This window comes from Staurois parvus, unplaced genomic scaffold (genome assembly GCF_062004578.1).
Source record: "Staurois parvus isolate SC_StPar_1 unplaced genomic scaffold, SC_StPar_1.0 ptg000021l, whole genome shotgun sequence".
Taxonomy (NCBI): Eukaryota; Metazoa; Chordata; class Amphibia; order Anura; family Ranidae; genus Staurois; species Staurois parvus.
Window position 1 is genome coordinate 16,656,902 of NW_028317817.1, and position 23,015 is coordinate 16,679,916.

At 38.6% G+C, this 23,015-nt stretch overlaps 1 protein-coding gene across 5 annotated transcripts in view; it reads right to left on the reverse strand.

Annotated features, from left to right (window-relative positions):
- The window catches only part of KCNH8 (potassium voltage-gated channel subfamily H member 8), a 576,797-nt gene that overhangs the window by 184,484 nt on the left and 369,298 nt on the right, over positions 1-23,015 (reverse strand). For all 5 annotated transcript variants that reach the window (XM_089691130.1, XM_089691138.1, XM_089691150.1 and 2 more), the window contains exon 7: positions 19,018-19,225. In XM_089691130.1, coding sequence (XP_089547256.1) covers positions 19,018-19,225 — 208 coding nt within the window. The remainder of the gene's footprint in view (positions 1-19,017; positions 19,226-23,015) is intronic.

Below are 23,015 nucleotides of genomic sequence, written 5' to 3' on the forward strand. Positions count from 1 at the left end.
CAATCAAAATGTTTATTTGGAATAGAACAGCGGCATTCTGACTTGGAGGATGAAATCCTTTCTGTTCAAGCGGGGGGCACATCAAGTCGCATGCACGCAACAAACCATTTTGGAAAAATTGGACGATTTAGAAAACCGTTTGCGCAGAAACAACTTGCGCATTATAAGCCTCCCTGAATCTTACAGCACAGGAGCCCTCATGGATCTATGTGCCACATGCATTCCTGTGGCCCTGGGCCTAGCCCCGCCATGCACAGTGGAAAGAGCACACCACTTAGGCTCACCATCTAATGACAGATACACGCCACGGTCTGTGATTGCTAAATACCTCAACTATGCAGATAGAGTGGCTATCCTCAACTCATTCCACAACTCCCACTCATTACAAATAGAAAGCCATAACCTGCTATTATTCGCGGACTACTCACAAGAAGTGTTACGTAAACAAAAAGCCTTTAAACCTATCTGGGCCTCCCTGAACCAAGAAGACATTAAATTCACTTTTGCTTATCCTGCTATATTACAGCTCATCACACAAACAGGAGAACCTAAAGCCTTCACACACCCAGAGGAAGCCCCCACCTAAGCGACACAAATGCCTCCCAAAATTTCCTTCAACCCATCCGCGACACAGACCCCAGGAACGCAATCCTCGTAAAGACCCACCAAAGTGGCAGCATGTGAACCAACCTCCTGGCTGGGCCCGAGCCTCCATGATCTTGCTTCTACTCCCATAGCTAGTACACTTCTCAGGGACCTCCAGGTCACCAAGTTTTTGACCTCCACACAGGGGCGGACTGACAACTCATGGGGCCCCCGGGCAATAGGGGATCATGGGGCCCCTGTGTCCTTGCCCAAACTCAAAAAAGCCTATGAAAGAGGTACCAGGGGAATCTCATGGGCCCCCTACTGACCCCGGGCCCTCGGGCAGTAACCGAGTTTCCAAATGGGCAGTCCACCCCTGCCTCTACACTGTCTCTACAAGAGGCGACCAATTATTATTTTTTTATTTTTTTCTAAATCAGATGACGTATCCTTACCTCCCGTTGTTTCTAAAATTGTATACATTGATTATGCTGTTAGCACGAGTTGAATATGTTACTTGATATGTTTCATTTCCCTATGGTCCTCCATACTCCGAGCACATAAAAACCTACAAGATACTCCAATTCACTCCACTCCAATTAATGGAGCTAAACAATAGGGAAGATCTCTACCACAAAACAACCACACTCCCAATGCGGGTTCTATACTCTGAATTTCCGGTTACGCTGGTAGTAGTAAGGAGCACCATGTGGAAAAATGTGAAGTCCAAACTAATGCACTGGTTTTTTGTATATTTTGGTTCCCTATCAGGCCCCTGTTGGGCCTTAAGTGTGCCTTTCTCACTATCTCTTTCCTTTCTTATCCTATCCTATTTATCTGAAGAACCTAAGCAAGAGCTCCAACAGCCCCAATCAGTACTGACAGTTGGATCTGGGCAGGGAGGAAAACAACACAAGATTATGTCAGTTATGCCCATAGATACACCTCAGATATAGTGTCAACATGATATGTATAATTTCCTGGAACGTCAAAGGCCTAAGATCACCCCACAAATGCATGGCTATCCTACGCCACCTAAGGCGACTAAAAGCAGACATAGCACTACTTCAAGAAACCCACCTGACCCAGGCAGACTTCACACGCATGAAAAAGTTATGGGTAGTACAGGTGATTGGAACCCCATCGAGTAAAGGCAGAGCAGGAGTACTCATACTTATTCACAAGTGACTCGATGACGAAGGACACTTTGTTACCATACACATTAAAATGGGTTCCAGCGACCTAGCCCTTTCTAACATATACGTTCCAAATTCGCCCACTAAAAAATTTTTTCAAATGATGTCCTCACGGATATCGACCTATGTCCACCTTCCCCTCATTATAGAAGGAGACTTTAACTCCTATATGAACTGGCAGGAAGATAAATCGAAAAGCAATGACCATCACTAGATGTCTCTCTCGCTCACCGTCTGCTTCCACGCTATTGGCTAATTTTGTAGAGGCGTTACAGCTAACAGACATCTGGCATCTATCCCACCCAGATGGAAAAGAATACACATTTTACCCTCATGTCCACTATACTTTGTCCAGAATCTACTATTTTTTTTGCAATTCCATATCACTAAACTACATTACCAGGACCACCATCCATGACAAGGTCATCTCTAATCACACCCCGATCTTCATCTCCCTGAAATGACACAGTCTGCCCTCCTAGAATCTGGCACTTTCTATCTTACTTGGCCGACAACCAAGATCTATCCCAGGTGATTGCCACGATCTGAGCAGATTTTATGACAACTAACAAGGCCCATCAAACCACCCCAAACTTGTTCTGGGAAATAGGCAAAGCGGTGCTCAGGGGCAGAATAATAGCGTTCGCATCTACCTATAAAAAAAAACCCTACACAAATTTAAAGAAGCTACCGATCGATTAAGACAGGCTCAGAGAAATCTCACAAAAACAAACTCACATGAAAATAGAAAAATTTGTCTAGAAGCAAAAAAACTGTTTGACAGTTAGGTATCAGCCCAAGAAACCATACACCAATCCTATCTAGACCTTCAATACTACAAATTTGGTAACAAACCGGGTAAACTACTAGCCCGCCAATGTAAAAAACCCTTTACTTCAACCCATTTCACAGCATTGAGGGACTCCCAGGGCTCCCTCAAAGACACGCCAGAAGAAATTATATCCATTCTAGAACGATTCTATGCTCAATTATACGGCCCAGATCCAATAGACATCACACAGGCCAACACATTTTTGGAACAACTCACCCTCCCGCAAGTTGATCCATCTGCATTACAAACTCTCCCCGATAACAATGGCAGACATCAACTCGGCGATTAACTCGTTAGCCAATGGCAAGGCTCCTGGCCCCGACGGTTATACCACAGAATTTTAAAAACTGACAGCCAAAATGCTCACCCCCACCTTACAATCAGTATTCCAAAAAATCCAGGAAGGAGGCAACTACATCCCGTTGAGCTTCCAAGCACACATAAAATTAATAGCAAGAAAAGATAAAGACCCCACAGAACCAGGCTCTTACTGTCCAATCTAGATGCCACAATACTGGCAAAAATAATTGCAAATAGAGTAGCCACCATCTTACCCTTTCATATCCACATATCCCAAGCAGGATTCATCCAGGGAAGATTGGTGGCTTCCAACATCCGCAAAGCTCTAGCTGTCCTAAACCATGCTAAACACAATCCACTTCAAGATCTAGCGATCATATCCCTTGATGCCGAAAAGGCTTTCGATAATGTAAACTTTACCTGGCTACAAATAGTTTTGTAGAAATCTGTCTTCTCCGTTCCCTTTGCTCTTTTGATCCAATCGGTGTATTCCACACCCATGGCTCACGTTATAGCAGCAGGCCACATATCTAACCCTTTTCACTTACACAAGGGAACGAGACAAGGCTGTCCCCTATCCCCCCTCTTATTTAACCTAGAACTGGAACCACAAGCACGCTTTTTACTATTCAAATCCCAACTTAATTAATAAAGATCTACGTATCACGCTATCTGCGGATGACATACTGATCTTTACCTCAATCCGACTCTGGATATATCCCACGTAAGTGATATATTCTCAGATTCTCAGATTTCAGACACTGCTCAGGTCTTCGTATAAATTTCTCCAAAAGTGAAATTCTTCATATATATATATATATATATATATATATATATCACTACACCCCCCCCCATGGATCCTAACTGCATTATTTATGCTAGCCAAAAGTCACATTATGTATTTGGGCATAAAGATAGGGAAGCTATCCCTCTTCACTCTATACACTCAACTATACACCAGCGATAGACAGAATCATAAGAGAAATGGAGATGTAGAAGGAGCTACCGCTATCGCTTCTTGGAATATCACACCTATTTAAAATGGTCAGTTTTCCAAAACTTCTGTATCATATGCAGACCATTCCACTCTTACTCCGGCATGGAAACTAAACAAAGCAATATCGAAATTCCTGTGCAAGGGGCGCCACCCTCACATAGCACTACATAAACTCTATCTTCCAAGGAGTGAAGGGGGATCTGGTTTGCCCAATATCAGAGTTTACAATCTTTCCTGCTTATTATGAGTCTGCTTAGACTGGCTATCCCAGTCATCCAAATACTCCAACTATCAGTTTGAAACAGACATGGTTCACCCATATAATCTAGCCGCAATATTACACTGTAATGTCAACTTATTCCCATCCCACCTGAAACACAATTATCTTATACGAGACAGCCTCATAGCATGGGGAGAGGTCAGACGTACCACAAGGGCTGAGAAGAGTTTGCAGTGGAGCAGTGCTAAATTCTATCATCAAAAAGACATGTTGGGATCTACGTTGGCCATTAGGTTGACCCATAATGTTCAATCCTTTGTGCTACCAAAAATCCATACAGCTGCAGGTAGCTATACTGAGTCCTCAATGGATTATAGAGGAATATCATTCCTTCTGTTCCCAACTCTACAGGTCAGGATCTTCAGTGGTCGACCCAATGGTTGACCTATTCCTAATCTGAAAGTATTACAGTGGAACCATTTAAAGGTCCCTATTTCCATAGAGGAGGCTCCTTAGAATCTGCCTTGAATTTACCCTATGTTACAATAATTCCTAAGACATCAAAGGATCCAGGGGAAGTGAGTAAATACAGACCAATCTCACTGATCAATAACGACTTAAAACTCCTGACTAAAATATTAGCTAATAGGTTATCATCTTTTATTGGTTACATTTACAAGGACCACTTTGGGTTTATCCAGGTAGACAGGGCATGGACCAAATACAACAGGTGATTGGTGTTATTTTTCTGCTTCGGTCCAGATGGGATGGTGGTTCTCTCCAAGAAGGGTTTTTCCAAAAAGCATTCAATATGATCTCTTGGTCCATTTTATTTTCAGTTCTTGAGTGTTGGGGCTTTGGACCCATTTTGGGGGATCCTGCATGTCCTCTACTTTACTCCACAGGCACAAGTTTGAATGCAAGGCTACGTCTCTCAGTCCATCCCTATTGCACAGGGTACTCGACAGAGTTGTCATATTTTCCTTTTGATTTTTGCAGTGGAAATAGAGACCCTTGTGGTTGCCATATTGAAAAACCCAGACATTCATGGGGTGCATTGCAGACCACAAATTAAAAAATGTTGCTATTTGGAGATGAGCTTCTCCTGTTTGTGACCTCCCCGCTGATTTCAACACCTAACATTTTACACCTGCTCCGGGTATATGGGGCAATTTACAGAATTCGAATGTACGCATACAAATTTATGGTCCTAAATGTGATGCTCCCTAATACGTTGGTTTATTTCTTATGGAGTGATACACATAACGCATACTTGGGTATCCAACCTACCCCCACCTTAAACTCATTTTATAAACATAGTTATCCGCCTTTGTTTAAGAAGTTAGAAGCTGACCTACAGCAGTGTTCTCTACATACTGTGAAAATGACCTTACTACCGCATCTACTTTATTTCTTTTTGTTTCTTACCGATACTTACGAGCTAACTTAATGAAACTCCAGTCTAAAATTTTTGAATTGCCTAATTTCCTGCTGTACTACCAGTTGGCTCAATTAGCTCAAATATTGGCATAATATTCCTGAGTCTGAGGGATCAGGCAGAGGTCAAAGTCCAAAAGTAGCTCAGCGGTATAGTACACACCCAGGGAAACAGATCCAACAAATGGGCACAGTCCATAGGAAGTCCTGCAATTTAAGCTATTTTGATTGTGGAGTGATTGCAGTTGTAAGACAGGTGGGGCTAGAGAGTACTAGGAGCATAGGTACTAAGCAAAGTGTATAATGCAGTACTTAGGTTTCCCAGTGGCAGAACAAACAGAGCTGCAGTCCAAACACAGGAGGGCCCAGGAACATGACACAGTTCCTAATGGGTTTAGACAGTACAGCTTTTCAGAAGTGGCTGAAAAAGGGGTATATAGAATCAGCCACTTTTTTATATATAGGGGGCCCTTTACACTATGTTTTTGCAAGAAAACCTTGGAAATGCCTTCCACAATTTTGGTTCCTACAACTTGCCCATTTTTACATTCTATCAGACTAGTAACATCAGAGCAATACCGGATTACATCATATAAATAGTGGTACATGCAGGACAGCGGGGAGTATCTCTCTAATTAATAACCTGCTATTAGACACTCTTATCAAGTTCTCTTACATAATGGAATGAGGTAGAAACCTCTTAGAGGATAAGAACATTGATTTATGGCATCGGTGATTTCTATGCTCATATACAGGCATACTGAATGTAGCCCTGATAGATGCCATATTGCAGGTGCTCACACACTGGTATTTGGTCTTGACCCATCTTGCTACAAATGTACAATTCCCCTTTTCCAGTGTGTTTCCATAGATGTATCCTCCTAGGGTCCGTGGGAAAGTGGGAAAGTCATAGGATCTGAAGTTTTTTAATGGAATTTTCACAGTATTGTGGAGTGTCACTTCCACAAACACCACTGTTGCTCTTCTTAATGTTCATGTAGAGAAGATTTCTAAAAATTCTCAACACCAAAATGACAATAGGCAAAGCGTGGAAGCAGCCTTCTGTGCACCTCATGCAAGTGAAGAAAAAAATAACATGGATCATGCTTCATATTGTCATTAGAGTATTACATTATACTGTTAAGAAGTTTGAACAGACCTGGGATCCTTGGGCCCAATATATGCATGTGTCTTTGAAACCTACAAAACATCCTAGTGTTCTGGGGGGCGAATGTATCTACCTGTATTAGTCCAGCCATTTTTTTTTCTTTCTTACCTTTTCCTTCTTGCCTCTCTTTTCTTACTCCTTTTGGGATTTCTTAATCCATACACAAAAGGGTGCAATAGTTCTGCTACTTCACATGGTATGTAGAATATGTAGCTCATGGTATGCACTAGGGGGCAGTCAAGCTTGTTGTTTAGCTGTTGCTGATGGGTTATGCCCTCTAGATCACTTATATTATACCCTACCGGATTGTGATGTGCTATTTGTATTTTTCTTTCTGTTCTTTTAATATATGGAAAGTACTGTATTGTTTTTTCCTCAATTTTTTAAAAATAAAAAAAAGATTTAAAGTAAAACAGACACTTATACAGACAAGTAGACTGCATGGCCAGGAAAGTGGGACACAGTGAACTGAAGCATACCATGACTCATGCCTCTTATATTGGGAGGGTACCTTGTGAGAAGCAAATTCCCCATTTTGCAAAGCACACTGTCTCTGGGTTAATGGGGACAAGGGCCTCATCCCAATGTTCTGTCCTCCTAAATGGATGTGGGGTCTGTAAGGGGGGCCTTCTGGAATTTGGACATCTCATTTAGAATAAGGAGGGCCCCCAGATTTCCCCCTCAGGTGAAAGAGGAAAAGGACACGTGCCCCTAAACATTTCTTGCAGGAAGGGGAGAGGGCAGCAAAGTCTTCCTTCTTGAAAGGCACCTTATCCCACATTGATGGGAACAAGGGCCTTTTTCCCACACCCTATGCCCTAAAAGTGATATAGACGTCTGCAGGGGAGACTTATTGAAATCTAAAAGCCTTCCTTAGAATAAGGGTGCCCAAATATCTGACCCCCTGCATGAATGAATACTGGGTACTTATTTACTTGTTACTCATTTAAAGAAAAAGGGAAATATAAACACCTGCACCAGTGAAAGAAACTTATTAATTAAAAAATAAATAAATAATGTCTCCTGATGTAAATCAAATTTCAATCATGTAGTTAGGTGAGGTACATCCACATCAGTTATGATGACTAACATCAGAGAATGCTGACTCACCACTATGGCAAACTACCACCAAGATGATGCTACCCCACCACTATTCCCATGGCAAATAGCAGCTCCCCAGCACTAGTGGAAAGTAACTATTGCAAAGGGGGTCCCAAGTGATATCATTGACTAAATATGGTCCTGAACATAAATATGTTAATTATATGTCAATATAGGTCAATTACATCAAACAAGATCCTGTGCACTGTTGTTTACATTCTACCAGCATCTGTCATTTAGTGGTAATATTGCTATTACAAACATCAGCTGAGGTTTGTGTAGGCAAATTGGTCAAAAATGGTTAGACTGCCTATTTGCCAAACAGGCTGGGTTTGAGTGAAAGTTGTGCATGAATCCAAAGCTCATCCCAATTAGGAAGCCATTTGTTCTATCTGTTTAGCAATCAACAGATCCCCCCAGCAAATACCTTATAATCGTCCATGTAGTTCTAGCTTAATGGGATAATTGCTAGCAAGTGGTTGTATCTCTCAGCCTCTCAGTAGCAAGAGGTTACCCCTTAGGAAACACATTTTAGTTTCTCTAGGTTTTTAATATGTCATTGCTCATCAGCTTACTTTTTATCCATAATTATTATTAATTACTTTAATCAAAATACAGCCAGAATGTTTTTTTACAATTCTATGAATTTATATTCAAATACACGATATTTCTCGTTACTTTTTATACTAGTAATGCTTTAAGCGATATTAGTTTTAGATGTATTGACTTGTCTGACTGCATATGTACAGTCACTATGTAGACAATACAAGAAAAGTACAAACTAAAATACATTTTTGCTAAGGAAAACACAATACTTGGTTTAATGGGGTACACTGACAAAAAAACATATTTGGTAAAAATATACATATACTGGTATGATTCTGTTACATTAATAATTAAAAACCAAAAGAAAAACTCTTATATAAGAAACCCTCTGGAATGTCCACTCTGTCTGTAACACAATCATCTTTCTCCATGACCTCTTTATCACCAACTCCTTTAACCTACTTGCCGTTACTGAAACCTGGCTTCATGGATCCGACACTGCTTCTTATCCTTGTCCTGCCCCAACCTAGCCACTTCTGTCTACAAGAGTTCACTGTCATTATCCCTAGACAAGCACCCCCCTCACTACACACTGAATAAGGCCCCAATCCCTACAACCTTTGTAAACAGATGACACCAGAAATTTACAAAAAATAGCTGTGCTCTTGATCACCTGTGGTGTAAGACTAAGTCTCAGAAAGACTTCAACCAATATAAATCTGCCCTGCAAAAATACAATTTCTGCCTCCCCACTGCCCAGCAAACCTATTTTATTACCATCATTAATGCCTTCTCATCCAGTCCCCATCCACCCTTCTTTACCTTCTACTCTCTACTTCATCTTCCACTGCCTCCACTCACTGAATCACTCCCTGTCCAGGAGATCGCCAATCACTTAAAAAAAAAGAATGCAATTTGTGTGGAGATCTCTTCTGCCCAGATGCCTCCCCCAGTTAACACTCCATGTCCACAGGAACAATAATTACTTCCCTCATTCATTCCTGCTACCATAGATGAGGTTTCTAAACTTTTTTCTGATACCCACCTAACCACCTGCCCCCTGGACCCTGTTCCCACACAAATGCTTCAATATCCCTCTGGCTCTACACTTTCCAATGCACATCTTCAATCCCTCCCTCTCTTCAGTCATCTTCCCAAACTCTCTAAAAGATGCACTAGTCACCCATAAACTTAAAAAGCCCTCACAAGACCCCACCAAGCTTAACAATCTATGCCCCATTTTCTTGCTCCCATTTTCCTTCAAGCTCCTTGAATGTCTGGTCTTCAACTGACTAAGTGACCACCTCACTAAGAACAACGTTCTTAATCCTCATCAATCTGGATTTTGCCCGTGACAATCCACAGGAACTGCTCTCCTAAAACTTACAAACAATTGCTAAAACCAATGGACACTATTTTGTACTCCTTCTCCTGGACTTCACTGCTGTCTTTGACATGGTGGACCTCTCCCTCCTCAAAAAAAAAACCTTTACTTTTGTGACTGTACTCTTCGTTTGTTCTCATCCTACCTATCCCACCACACCTTCAGTGTCACTTACAATTCTACTTCTTCTTCTCTTACTTTCTCTGTTGGGGTCCTCCAAGGTTCTTTTCTTGGACTTTTCCTCAGTCTCAATCTACAGCTCCTCCGTGGGTGAGTTATTAGCCTACCATGGCTTCCAATACCATTTCTATGCTGATGAAACGTATCTATTTATCTACCCCTCCGCTCACTCCATCAGTCTCCACATGCTTTAATAATTTATTAATGGATTTATCAGACTGGATGTCACACCACATCCTCACACTCACTCTAGCTAAAACCAAGCTCATAATATTTCCACCCCTTCATGCCCCTTCCCCTGACTCCTTGAACAGCACATGTAGATCCTAAAGTGCACCTGTGCAGGCTATAGATGTTAAAGTATACACATATTCTTAAATGCAGTAAAAAAGCTTTAAGATAAGCCATCAAATGAAGTTATTAATCTAAAATATCCCCAATGATCACAATGACGCCAGGAAGATATCTGGAGACCAAAGTAAGGACCTGCGTCTTTTATGTAATGTTATATTTCTTTGTTGCTGTAAGTATATTGTACGAGTTGTCCATTAACACAAGCGCACTAGGGATATAATAATAATAGTAATAATAATAATAGTTATTAATGTAATTTTAAAAACTGAATTGAAAAATGTTATAAAATACAGTTAGGCCACAGGGATAAGATGTGTAGGACACAACTGTTCACACCGTTCACAGCTCTTACACAGGTACCAGGATTTACATGATTGCAATGGATCATCTTAGTCCATAAACTAGATTCACTTTCTGAGTTAATATACCTGCTAGTGTTACAGAATACTTTGTACAACTTGTAAAGTGATATGAAAAAATATATCTGATGCTAGGCCTACTTCATGAATTATTTCACAAAAGAAAATATAGGCATAGGTTTGTAGTTATAGATGTTGTATACTTATTTTATTTCTAAAGTACTGATAGAAACAGTACACCAATGTGAATTATGCAAAACAATACAAAGCGTTATAATAAACATGTCAAAACATGTCGAATTAAGTGGGTGTATGTGTATCAAAGCATGCTAATCATTACACACATTATATGATTCCACTGTTCACTTTGGCATCTCCAGCATTCCTGCTTTTACTGTGCCTCAACAGTTTAATGAGTATAAACACACATCAAACACAAATATAACAAATTTTAGCAATCCTATCACACATTAGCCCTTATTATACACTAATATTTACTTATAGTATGTGTAAGCATGGATCATCTGTAGGTTCTAGAAGTGGATTTCTTGGAAATATGTAAATTTACCTATGTGAGTGCTAAAGTAGCTCAGAATGACACTCTTTATAGCAAGAAAATGCTTGTTTCACACCAAGATAATAAAATGTATGCATATTTTTTGTTTTGTTTTTCTTTGGATAGAGTAAGACAGAGTTAGAACCCTGGCCATTTTTTGTCTGTCTGTGGTCCACTGGAAAATTTTCCTGATACAACAGAAAGTGATAGGAAATTCACTTTTTTGGCAGTTGGCAGTGAAACAAATGTGCCTTAATAACATTTTTCCCTCAGCTTTTACTCTGGTGGCAACTCTAAAATTGTAGATTCCCCATCACTTTATGTCTTAGTGACAATGGAGACCTGGACAATTAGAAGAGTGAATCTACAAAGCAGAGACACAAACAGCAATATAATTTCACAGTTGTTCAAAGCTTTTCCAATTTTATCTAAATCTAAAAAAAGTTTGGGTTATACATAACCTATAGGCCATCGTACTCTAGTCAATACATTATTCATCTAAACTTAAGAAACAGGTTGTACTGAATGAACTATGGTGTAGTGTTGTAGCGCTGAAATTTAACATACAATTTCACTTGAAACTTGAGCTTGAAATTATTGATGCCATAGTTTTAAAAATAGACTTCATAAAAATAAAACAAGCACAATAAATAAAACAATAAATACTTGTATGCATGGATTAATAAACAGTAGAAAGACTTTCACAAGTACATCTAGGAAGGGAATTAAACAACTAAATTATATATAGCATATGGACAGTTACCATCTCAACACACATTGCAGTACATCGAGGAAGACATTTGTTAACAGCATTTGTCACTGAAAACAAAAATAAATGATTTTCAAAGATGTATGTGCCATTATAATTAGCATTAATTACTAGAATTAGTATTCTTAAAGACAGGAGAAACATGATTTACTGCAAACCAATAAAGCCGATAAGAATTACATCATTTTTTTAAACAAATCTTTGAGATTGATGAACTGGCTAAGCAGTCTTAGTTCACCTTTAGCAAAAAAACTGCCTATGCAGATATGGGCTTCTGTAGATAAAACAAACTGTGCAGCTCTGACTAAAGTTTAACCCCCTCACGCCTAAGGGTAAAACAAATATTAAAACCTAAGTAAAATTTGACAACTTTGGCGCGTGCTAGTAAAACCATACATATCATCACAACTACTTTGTACATCTGGGTGAATTATACCTTGTTTGTTTCAGGACAAATTTGGCTTTTTGGTGGTAAATGGTAATGAATATCTCCTGATTTTTTATTATTATCAAAGGAAAACTGGCCCAAAATAGCAAACAAATATTTTTTTTTAAATTTAGCTGTGTGTTTCTTGTTACTACCATAACCTACTGCCAAAGAACAACCCAAAATAAATTTTCCAGCTCTTGACGATTGCAGCGATACCATATATATGTATGAAGTTTGTTGTTTGTACCTGTACTACAGCCCAGAAACAATAGTACACATTTTGTTTTTTGTTTTTTTTACCTAAAACACACTGACACTGATACCAATTTAAAAACAAATCCTGATCTTTGACTTGACCTTTGACCCTGACCTTGACCCCAACACTAACCCCTGCACTGAACAAGATCAAACCTTCATCTAGGCATTTTTTCTTTATTATTTATCTTATTTTTTAATACTTACTTATTTTTTTTTACAAACAGTTGTTTTTTTTCTCTCTGCAAGGAGAGAGAGAGAGATATACAATCAGGGGCGGGCTGACAACTCATGGGGCCCCCGGGCAATAGGGGATCATGGGACCCCTGTGTCCTTGCCCAAACTCAAAAAAGCCTATGAAAAAGGTACCAGGGGCATCTCATGAGGCCCCCTACTGACCCCGGGCCCTCGGGCAGTGCCCGAGTTTCCAAATGGTCAGTCTGCCCCTGGATACAATGTATCTCTCTCCTCCATTCAGAGAGAAAAAAAACAAGGGGGTGGGTTTCACAGTGACTGATTACTGTGATAGCCAATCAGAGGCTATCACAGCGATCATGTGACCCAGAATTGGGAGTCCTTGGTCCTAATCTCAGTGTCACCCTGGTCATTGTGCTGGGAGCGCACTGTGCGGCACGCTCCCAACACAAAGACAGGTATGCAAATATGTGGCCCCACGGAAAAAAGCACAGTTCTGTAAGCTATATATTTTTGTGGCGTTGGCATCAAGGGGTTAATAAAGACTTTGGTGTAGGCCATTTACATACCTCCTGGAGCCTGACTGGAATACTGCAAGGATGTTATTTGCATGTTACTCAGTGAGGTCTAGTCATTACTGCTCACCTCCACCATCACAGGAATGTCTCCGATTCAAACCTACTCACAGCTCCTTTTTCTCCCCTGATGCAGTAGCTCTAAGTTCAGGATTTGAGAGCTCACTCCCGTGATGGAGGAGGTGAGCATTAATGACTAGGCCTCACTTAGCAACATCCGACGAAAGTCCTTGGAGTATTCCAGTCAGGCTTCGGGAAATATGTAAATGGGCAACTTCAATAGCAAGGGCAATATTTAACTTTAGCCAGAGCTGCGCAGTTTGTTTCTACAGACACTACTTATCTGCAATTTTTTTCATAAAGGTGAACTAACGCTTTTATTTTAAAACGTTTTCATTGCACAGAATCAAAACATTAAACAAACAATTTATTTACATTGTCTGATCACAATTATCTTTTAAGTGGCAAAAACAACATGTTGGTGATTAAGTGAAACATAACATTAGTTAGAACGGTTAGGCAGAAAATGCAATACATAAAATCTCACTGAATCTGATATATAAGTACAGATGTGCTTTTTTGTGTTTTAGTTACTGTGCAACAATACAGTCACTTTGGAGCCCTGGCCTCCTAGATGTATTGCAGAGACCTAATAGTCTAGTTCTGCTACTGAAGCTATATTTCAGTAGTAGAGACTTAAAGGAAATCTATCACAATAAAAATATGCAGGCTTCGATAACAGACTTTTCTTTCTGAATAGGCTACTTGACCAGTTGTCAGGCCAACCATACAAATGTTGTCTGCTGTTTAATTTTTTTACCACAAAGAATTCAATGCATAGCTCTTTCAAATACGTATCATTGTACCTCAAACTGAATTGTCACGGTAACAGTTGCACTTGGCACTTATGATAATGGACCTAGCCATTCAACATCTCCAAAGTTCATCCCTTAAGAGATGCTCTCCACATAAGTTTGTAAGTTTTGTGTTCTGGTCAGTTCACTGTACAAATTCCAGATTCCTGCCTTTGAAAATGCCAATAACTTATTTGTTTTGGTGATACTTATATGCACCCTACTGGTAAATATATAATAATCATGTCTTTTTAAAATTGTTAGGTCATTTTAGGTAAATTTACTTTTTTTTCACTTCTCAAAAGAAGTAAAGGAACACTTTTTAATCAGAGTATAGCATCAAGTCAAGTAAACTCCTGGGATATTGATCTGGTCAGTTAAGTAGCAGAGGGGGTTGTTAATCAGTTTCAGCTGCTTTGGTGCTAATGGAATTAACAGCAGGTGCACTAGATGGGCAGTAATGAGATGACCCCCAAAACAGCAATGGTTTTACAGGTGAAGGCTACTGACATTTTTTTCCCTACTCATCTTTTCTGACTGTTTTTCACTAGTTTTGCATTTGGCTAGGGTCAATGTCACTACTGATAGCAGGAGGCGATACCTGGACCCTACAGAGGTTGCGCAGGCAGTCCAACTCCTCCAGGATGGCACATCAATATGTGCCATTGCCAGAAGGTTTGCTGTGTCTCTGAGCACAGACTCAAGAGCATGGAGGAGATTCCAGGAGACAGGCAGTTACTCTAGGAGAGCTGGACAGGATCGTAAAAGGTCCTTAACCCATCAGCAGGACCAGTATCTGGTCCTTTGTGCAAGAAGGAACAGGATGAGCACTGCCAGAGCCATACAAAATGACCTCCAGCAGGCCACTGGTGTGAATGTCTCTGACCAAACAATTAGAAACAGACTTCATGAGGATGGCCTGGTGGGCCCTGTGCTCACTGCCTGGCACAATAGAATTCAATTGGCATTTGTCATTGAACACCAAAATTGGCAGGTCTGCCACTGGCAGCCTGTGATTTTCATAGATGAGATCAGGTTCACCCTGAGCGCATACTACAGATGTGAAAGGGTCTGGAGAAGCCATGGAGAACATTATGCTGCTTGTAACATCGTTCAGCATGACTATTTTGGGGGGGGTGCCAGTGATGGTCTGGAGAGGCATATCCATGGAGGGATGCACAGACCTCTACAGGCTAGACAATGGCACCCTGACTGCCATTAGGTATGGAGATGAAATCCTTCGACCCATTTTCAGACCTTACACTGGTGCAGTGGGTCCTGGGTTCTTCCTGGTGCTCGACAATGCCCGACCTCATGTGGCGAGAGTATGCAAGCAGTTCCTGGAGGATGAAGGAATTGATACCATTGAATAGCCCCCATGCTTGCCTGACCTAAATCCAATAGAACACCTCTGGGATATCATATTTCGGTCCATCCAACGCTGCCAGGTTGCACCTCAGACTGTCCAGGAGCGCAATGATGCCCTAGTCCAGATCTTGGAGGAAATACCCCAGGACACCATCCATCATCTCATTAGGAGAATGCCCCAACTTTGTCAGGTATGCATACAAGCACGTGGGGGGCATACAAACTACTGAGTACCATTATGAATTGCTGCAATGAAATTCAGTCCTCTGTAGATTGATAATTTTAATTTCATCAAATGATGGGGCATTCTTATGTTCCTAACACATTACTCAGTCCATATCAATATAGATACCCACATGATATTTATCCCTATTGAGATCTGATGTGTTTTCAAAGTGTTCCTTTATTTTTTTTTTGAGCAGTGTATAAATGACCTACCATAAGATGCAAGCAGAGTTTAGAAAACAAACAATGAATGAAAGGTCATTAGCCAGTTTGGTGAGAAATACAGTATAGGATTCTGTCATCCATTATAACATTGTTCTAAAGGCAGCATATGAAGACAAATGTATTCTATGTTCAGTTTAGTTGTTTTCAAGTAGTATGCATCTGTTGATTTGACTGTAACTGTATGATTCATTTGACTACCTAAATAATGTTTACATCTTGTTTATTAAAGTGGAACTATACTCACCTTGGCTCCAGTGATGCAGCGTCCTGCTGCTCCCTGCCAGGTCGCTGACATCTTCGGGTGGCTGGCTTCTGTGTCACCAGCCACTGTCATTGGTTAGGCAGGGATGACATCACTTCCGTGCATGCCTGGTAGTTCAGTCAGATTCAGCATTACCGAATTTGTGCAGTTGGCTGTGCATGCAGGGCTCATTGTACAGGGGCTGACAGGCAGAAACAAAGCATGTCGTTTCTGCATTACACTTCCTAATTGTTTGCCTTTTTTTACCTAAAGTTCCACTTTAAGGATATACAAGGATTTTATGTGGTACACTATTATATTAAATTGCTTGCTTAAGTTTTTTATTATATTGGGTGTATCCGCACAGGCACACAGCAAAGTCTTCTCATATCAAAATGTATGCTGATTGCTGGGAGTTGTTACATGTATTGACAATAAAATTTGACATGGAAGGACTTTGATTTTGAAAAGGAGTTTAGACTTGCACTATAAGATTTAAGCCATGGCTGGATTGTAAAACTCCTAGCTGTCTTTTTTTTTTTTTTACTTACAAAAACACACAAAAAAATATACATTATATGTTTGTTTTTTTTATTTATGTATCATTAATTCTTTATTACAGTAGCTATAACTTAACAGCATGATAGAGAGGAACACTGCCATTTTTAGGCTGCAGTGGTATATTTAAGCTGCAGGTTAATTTTTTTGGGGAATGAACTTCCAACCTGCATGTAGTTACTATGTCTTATTAGGTACTTTAGCACTTAGATAATCAGGAAGCAGTCTCATTAGTTCCAAATCAATAGTGGGGACCAGAGCTGTCAGAAACAGACAGGTTTTACAGCTTGCAGTTAACACAGTGCTGACTGTCAAAGGGCAAATGTAGATTAAAGTTCTCACTACATGGGTATTTTCCCTTAATGTGTTACTAAACCCACAACAGTAAAATCAGTCTGTACATGCAGTAAAGCATGCTTGTTATGCTCACTGTGGAACCTAAGGGGTTAATCCTCTGCACTGTGTAAAAATGCTGTTTGATCCTGACTTCTCTGATCCTCCCCTTTTTCCAGTGTCTACCTCTTATCTTCTGATAAGACATATCATGTGTATAAACTGCACATGCTAATTTTGGTGTGTATTGCTAGAGAGGTTTTTGTTTCTTGGGAGAGTGCATGTGATCAGCACAGGGCCAATCAGCACTGTCCAGACAGAGGTCAGGGGTTCTACATCCTCCTAGGGAAAACTCCTCCTACAAGCAGTGCTCTGCTAGACACTGATAGAGGTCACAAGACTGCTCTAACTGCTGATGAGAAAAGGGATCTAGAAGTTTCTATGTATTAATATAATTCCATTCCCATGTCCTGTATACTGTGGGAGACCAGATATAGTGAATGCAGGGTCCTAAGTTTAGTAACACTTTAATCTCAAGGCTTATGAGCAGGGTATCCAGAACAAAGACAAAATTAGGTACTATTTAAAAAAAACATTAAAGTATCTTTAATGAATATACATTACAGTAAGTGGGTTAATATATCTGTCTGTGTTTACACTTTAGGAATTTGCACTTCAAAATAGGAATTATTTGTTAGTTATAGTCACTATATTTTAACATACATAAAGAAGCAAAACTGGCATGTTATAAAAGTATTTGTGCCTTACATATATGTTTATAATTTTTAATTATTTTGTATAATTAATTTTTTTCTTTTGAGCTTTGCAGATTTAGAATTCATTGAGTTATTTGATGCTTTGTTATTTCTGCAGTTGTGCCAGGACTGTCTGCAGTTATTTTGAATAAAGGTAAGCAATCCCCCTTCAGGGCCAACTTAAAAGCAGTTTGCTTATCTTTGTTAAGGTTCTATCACCTGGGATTTTTTTTACTTAGGCAACATTCCATCTCAACACTTGAGCAGTCAAAGAAATGCAAAATAATCATGTCATTCTTTTTTAACTGTAAATCTTAAAGTGGTTCTAAAGGCTGAAAATGTTGTACCTTCATGCATGCTATGAATGAAAGGTAAAAAAACCTTCACTGTGCAGTTCCCTCTCCGTCCCCCCAATACTTACCTGAGCCTGATCTCGATCCAGTGATATGTACAAGAGCAGCGGCTCTTCTGAGTCTACCCTTCCTCAAGGGCCTAGACAAAGTCTACATCAATCACAGCCAATGAGGAGGGAGTGGGAGGCGAGGCCAAGTCACCTTCTGTGTGTCTTACACATAGACACACAGAGGCAGCTCAGGCACACACGAGTGCTCCAGAGCAAGCGACTCTCAGCAGGGGGAGAAACCAGGAGCGCCAGCAGGGGACCCAAGAAGAGGATAGCGGCTGCTCTGTGCAAAACCATTGCAAAAAGCAGGTGAGTATGACCTGTTTTTTATTGAATAAAAAATCTGAACCTTTAGAATTACTTTAAGATTGATAATTAGTAAAGCTAAAGCTTGTAAAAGCCCCATATTGTTAACATGTTATCCAGAATTTGGTGAGTTTATCTCAAGCAATTATTTTAACAGCCAAAGTCGATTTTCAAGGTTTTTAGACTTTTGTCAATGGATGGGTAGAAAAGATCCTAATAAAACAGGCCAACATTTATCATTTTAAGTAACATAGAAAATATAATGACACAAGCTTCTTAATTATGGTAAGTATAGCAAAAACTCCCTTACCTATATCCCAAGTAAGGGGATTATTTTCTTCCATTTCCATCCTCCCAATGACATACCAAATGCAAGCCATCCAGTGGGCCAAAAGGGCAAACATGGACATCAATAAAGTAAGGACTATAGTGCTATGCTGAGAATAACGATCCAACTTCTGAAGAAGACGTAAAAGTCGTAACAATCTGATGGTTTTCAAAAGATGAACAAGTGAAACCTATAGAGCAATCACAGTAATGATGTTACTACATGTTCATTTATTGCAACTTTTTTCACTGTTCACTATCCTTTGCAAGAGAACAAAATAAATTATAGACTAGAAAAAAAGAAAGCGGTTTCTTCAATAATAAGCTGAGTATTCAGTAAACATTATATAACTTACAAAGTAATATTATTTCATATCCCCTAGCCAGCTTTTTTTACACAAAGTGTACATGCACATTTAGCATTTTGGAGGTAAAATAAACATAATTACATTGAAATAATAATTCAAAAATGTAATCCAGAAGAAGCAATGCAGGAGGAATAAATTTAACACACTGCTAATATTTTTTTTTGCTACATGAAATACATTTTTAATTGTACTCTGTAAGTGTTACTATTTTGATTACATAATTTTAAATTACATTATATCATATAATATAGGTACTGTATGTTAGGTACTGTGTTTTATTTATATTCATATACATAGAGGGTATGGCAACATTAACAAGAGAATAACATGATGGCTTGGAAGCAATACTATGAAGTGACAGGAATTTTCAGACAGGAAACATTGAATAATAATGATGACAAAACAGGACATAGATGGAACTTTCTATAGTGCCAGTATAATGCTATTAAATGATAGCATGCATACCAAGCAATACCTATTTATCTTTGTTTAGCTTGGTTTAGAACATTTTTTAAGTACAATCTGACTTTAGTATACTGAAGCTGTTTATATACCTGCAATATTGTGTTGTTTGGTTTATAGTTAAAGGATCACCCCATCTAAACAGTAAGCATCCAATAAGTTTCAAATGAGGCAATAGGAAACTTAACAATAAGTACAATTATTTTATTGGATGGAGATTTCCTTTTTAAAAACTGTCAATTAAAAAATATGGAATTTTTTTGTGAAGTTACATTTTATTTAAAGGGTATATTATATTCCTATTTGTACAGTATCTGCAATGTTAAAGTCTGATTTAGGACTTGCATCAAGTAATTTTATACATATTTTTATGTTGAGACTCAAGAAAGTTGATGCTCTAGTTTTTGGTGTTGAGAGACTCAGTACATTTCCCTGTAGAGCTTTTGATGATTAAAACATACCAAAATGTCCATACCTATAAGCTATCCCTACCTGGCATTAAAATATACTAATATTCCTACTTGAACTATACCATTAAACCCTAAAATTGCCCCTTACATGAACAGTAAATCTAGCATTTTAGTTTAACCTGCAAACTTACCAATAAAAATCAAAATGTATGTAAGCTTATGTAACCCTTGAAAGTTGCACTTACCACTAAACCTACTCCCACACATGTAACATATTCCTTAATCTGCTGCACCATAAGCTCTTAAGTCATAACCCTAGCACTAACCTTTAGCTTTAACCCTAACACTAAAGTATCTCTTACAGAAGCATACTTACCAATGCCAAGATCTCAGTGAACCAGTTTCCTAGTTGCTGATTTATTTAAATGCATACGTAGTGTATCACTGTGTTCACATTATTGCACTAAATCAAGAAAGTGACAAATGGACTGACTATGGAAACAACTGAAGCTGATAAAAACAAAAAAAAGTCAAAAAGAAAGGGACGGATATTTGACCTGAAAAGTGCTTAATGCCACCCCTGGTGTAAAATGCAGGTATTTTTAAGAGCCAATAGGGCCTTTAATTTAAAGTGGAGAGATAAAGACTAACATTTGGCATTCATTCCTTGGTGCGTACCAGGTTGTCCTTTTGTGGGCATATGCCAACGTCATTGATAGAAGGCAGCATGGAAAGCATAGTTAAAAAAAAAGAAAAAAAAAAAAAAAAAGAAAAGAAACTGTTTCAAAATGTATTGGATTTAAAATGGTATGTAAAAAGTTTTACAGAACCAGTTTACATGTGACTTAAATGGCAAAGTTTTGTATTTTTAGGGTGTTCTGGCAAAATTCAAACTAACACTTTGAAAAAGCTTTAAAAAGTACAAAAATAATAGTTTTATTCAATGTTTAAGCTCTAGAATATGCTTATTTTTATTTAATTATAATTTCTTTGTGACAAAGTAACATTTTATTTTGATTAATGTTAGTAATTATGTAAATAAAGGACAAACACATATGACTGAGAAAGTTTTTCTAAGTCTTACAAAAATTGTTCTTCAAAATATTTAATCCACTTGTGAAATTCATATGAAAATAAATATCCCGCACATATCCATCTAATGCTTACACAACAAGGAACAAAGATTCTTTGTTTTCCATTATATTAAATACAGTATTTGTGTAATAATATATAGTTAGCTCTATATATGACTGGAGGACTGTCTTGTTGGCATATCATTTAATTGGCAAAGGCAATAGAAAAATTATCTTCAGTCAGAAATGTTTGTATGTTAGACAAATCTACTGACACTTTGCACTTTAAACTTCTAGGTAAGTATGGCTTAGTTAAACAAGTTACAGATTCAACATGTGAAATTTCTAGCATGGGGGATTGCTGAATTGTGTAAACTTCAGTATGTATTCACTATTAAATGAATGGTCAAATTTTCTTTGCATATGTCTTCTGTGTAAAAGTGTGACTAAAGTCAAAACCTTTTTTAAGCATTGAATAGAGTGGTGATGGTTTAGAATCTTTGTTTGCTATATGTGTTCCAACTGGGCAACTCATGCTGAGGATCGTCACTGGGACTAAAAGTGAAGAAAAAATATTATATTTTGAGTTGAAAAGGAATAGAGGGAAAATCTTCCAATAAGGACAATTGTGCTGGGGATTTCTTTACTCTGGAGAGAATTCTTCTTACTTCTCATTGTGTCTATAAGTCAGGAAGAAAAAAAAATCTCCCCAATGGGAGGTCTTAAAATGTTTTTAACCGATCCTTCTTCCATACCAAATATCTTTTTAAAGTTTTGGTTTTATATACTACATTTTTAAATGCTATAAAATATTTAAAAGAGGAGCAATTCTTCAGTTTCAGCTGCATAGTTTAATAAATGGTTTAGAGCTGTCCTTACCTCAAAAATGTTATGCAATAGAGTTTACAACTGTGAATTTGCTGTTATGTTCCAGGGACAAAAAAAATGCTGATGAAAAACACTAAAACAATACTGTATGACATTCAATTGCTTATCTATGCTTATCAAAGAAATGTAGTGTACCACGAAAACATACCCCTTTTATCCCCGCATTCTTGGAAATCAAAGGAAATGGCTGCAAACTCTGCTAGAATGTGTTGATTTATTATAAAAAGCTCGTAAACACTAGCTTTTTCTAATAAATCAACACATTCCAGCAGAGTGTGCAGCCATTTTCTTTTGATTTTCCACTGTTTCCGGAGGCGAACCAGGTGAGCACCTCTGCATTTGGAGTGTTGGATGGATCCTGCTGCATAGACCTGGAGTGGTGTCTTTTCTGTTTTGGGCTATATCCCCACATTCTTGTCAAGCATTAAAAAAACGTATTCCATAATGATTTCATGAAAGGGTCTGTAGGTAATGTAGAATGTATATAAGCATTAATGAATTGATTGAAACCTGAGTTTTCATTGTATGTTTTTGGGGGGGTTTTTTGAACAGGCCATTTTGAAACACAAGTCTGTTTGTAGCAGTTTGTAAACACCCTACTTCATCCATGAAAAGTTAGCAAACTCCTGAAATTTATTATATATATATCTGAAGAATATCTACTTTTTCATCTAACTGAGAGGATATGGATGTTAGGTAATTTATTTGTGTGACTATGTCAGCAACATGGCAATATATACAGTACAGCCTCCTGCCACTTTATTAGGTACACCTGTTCAA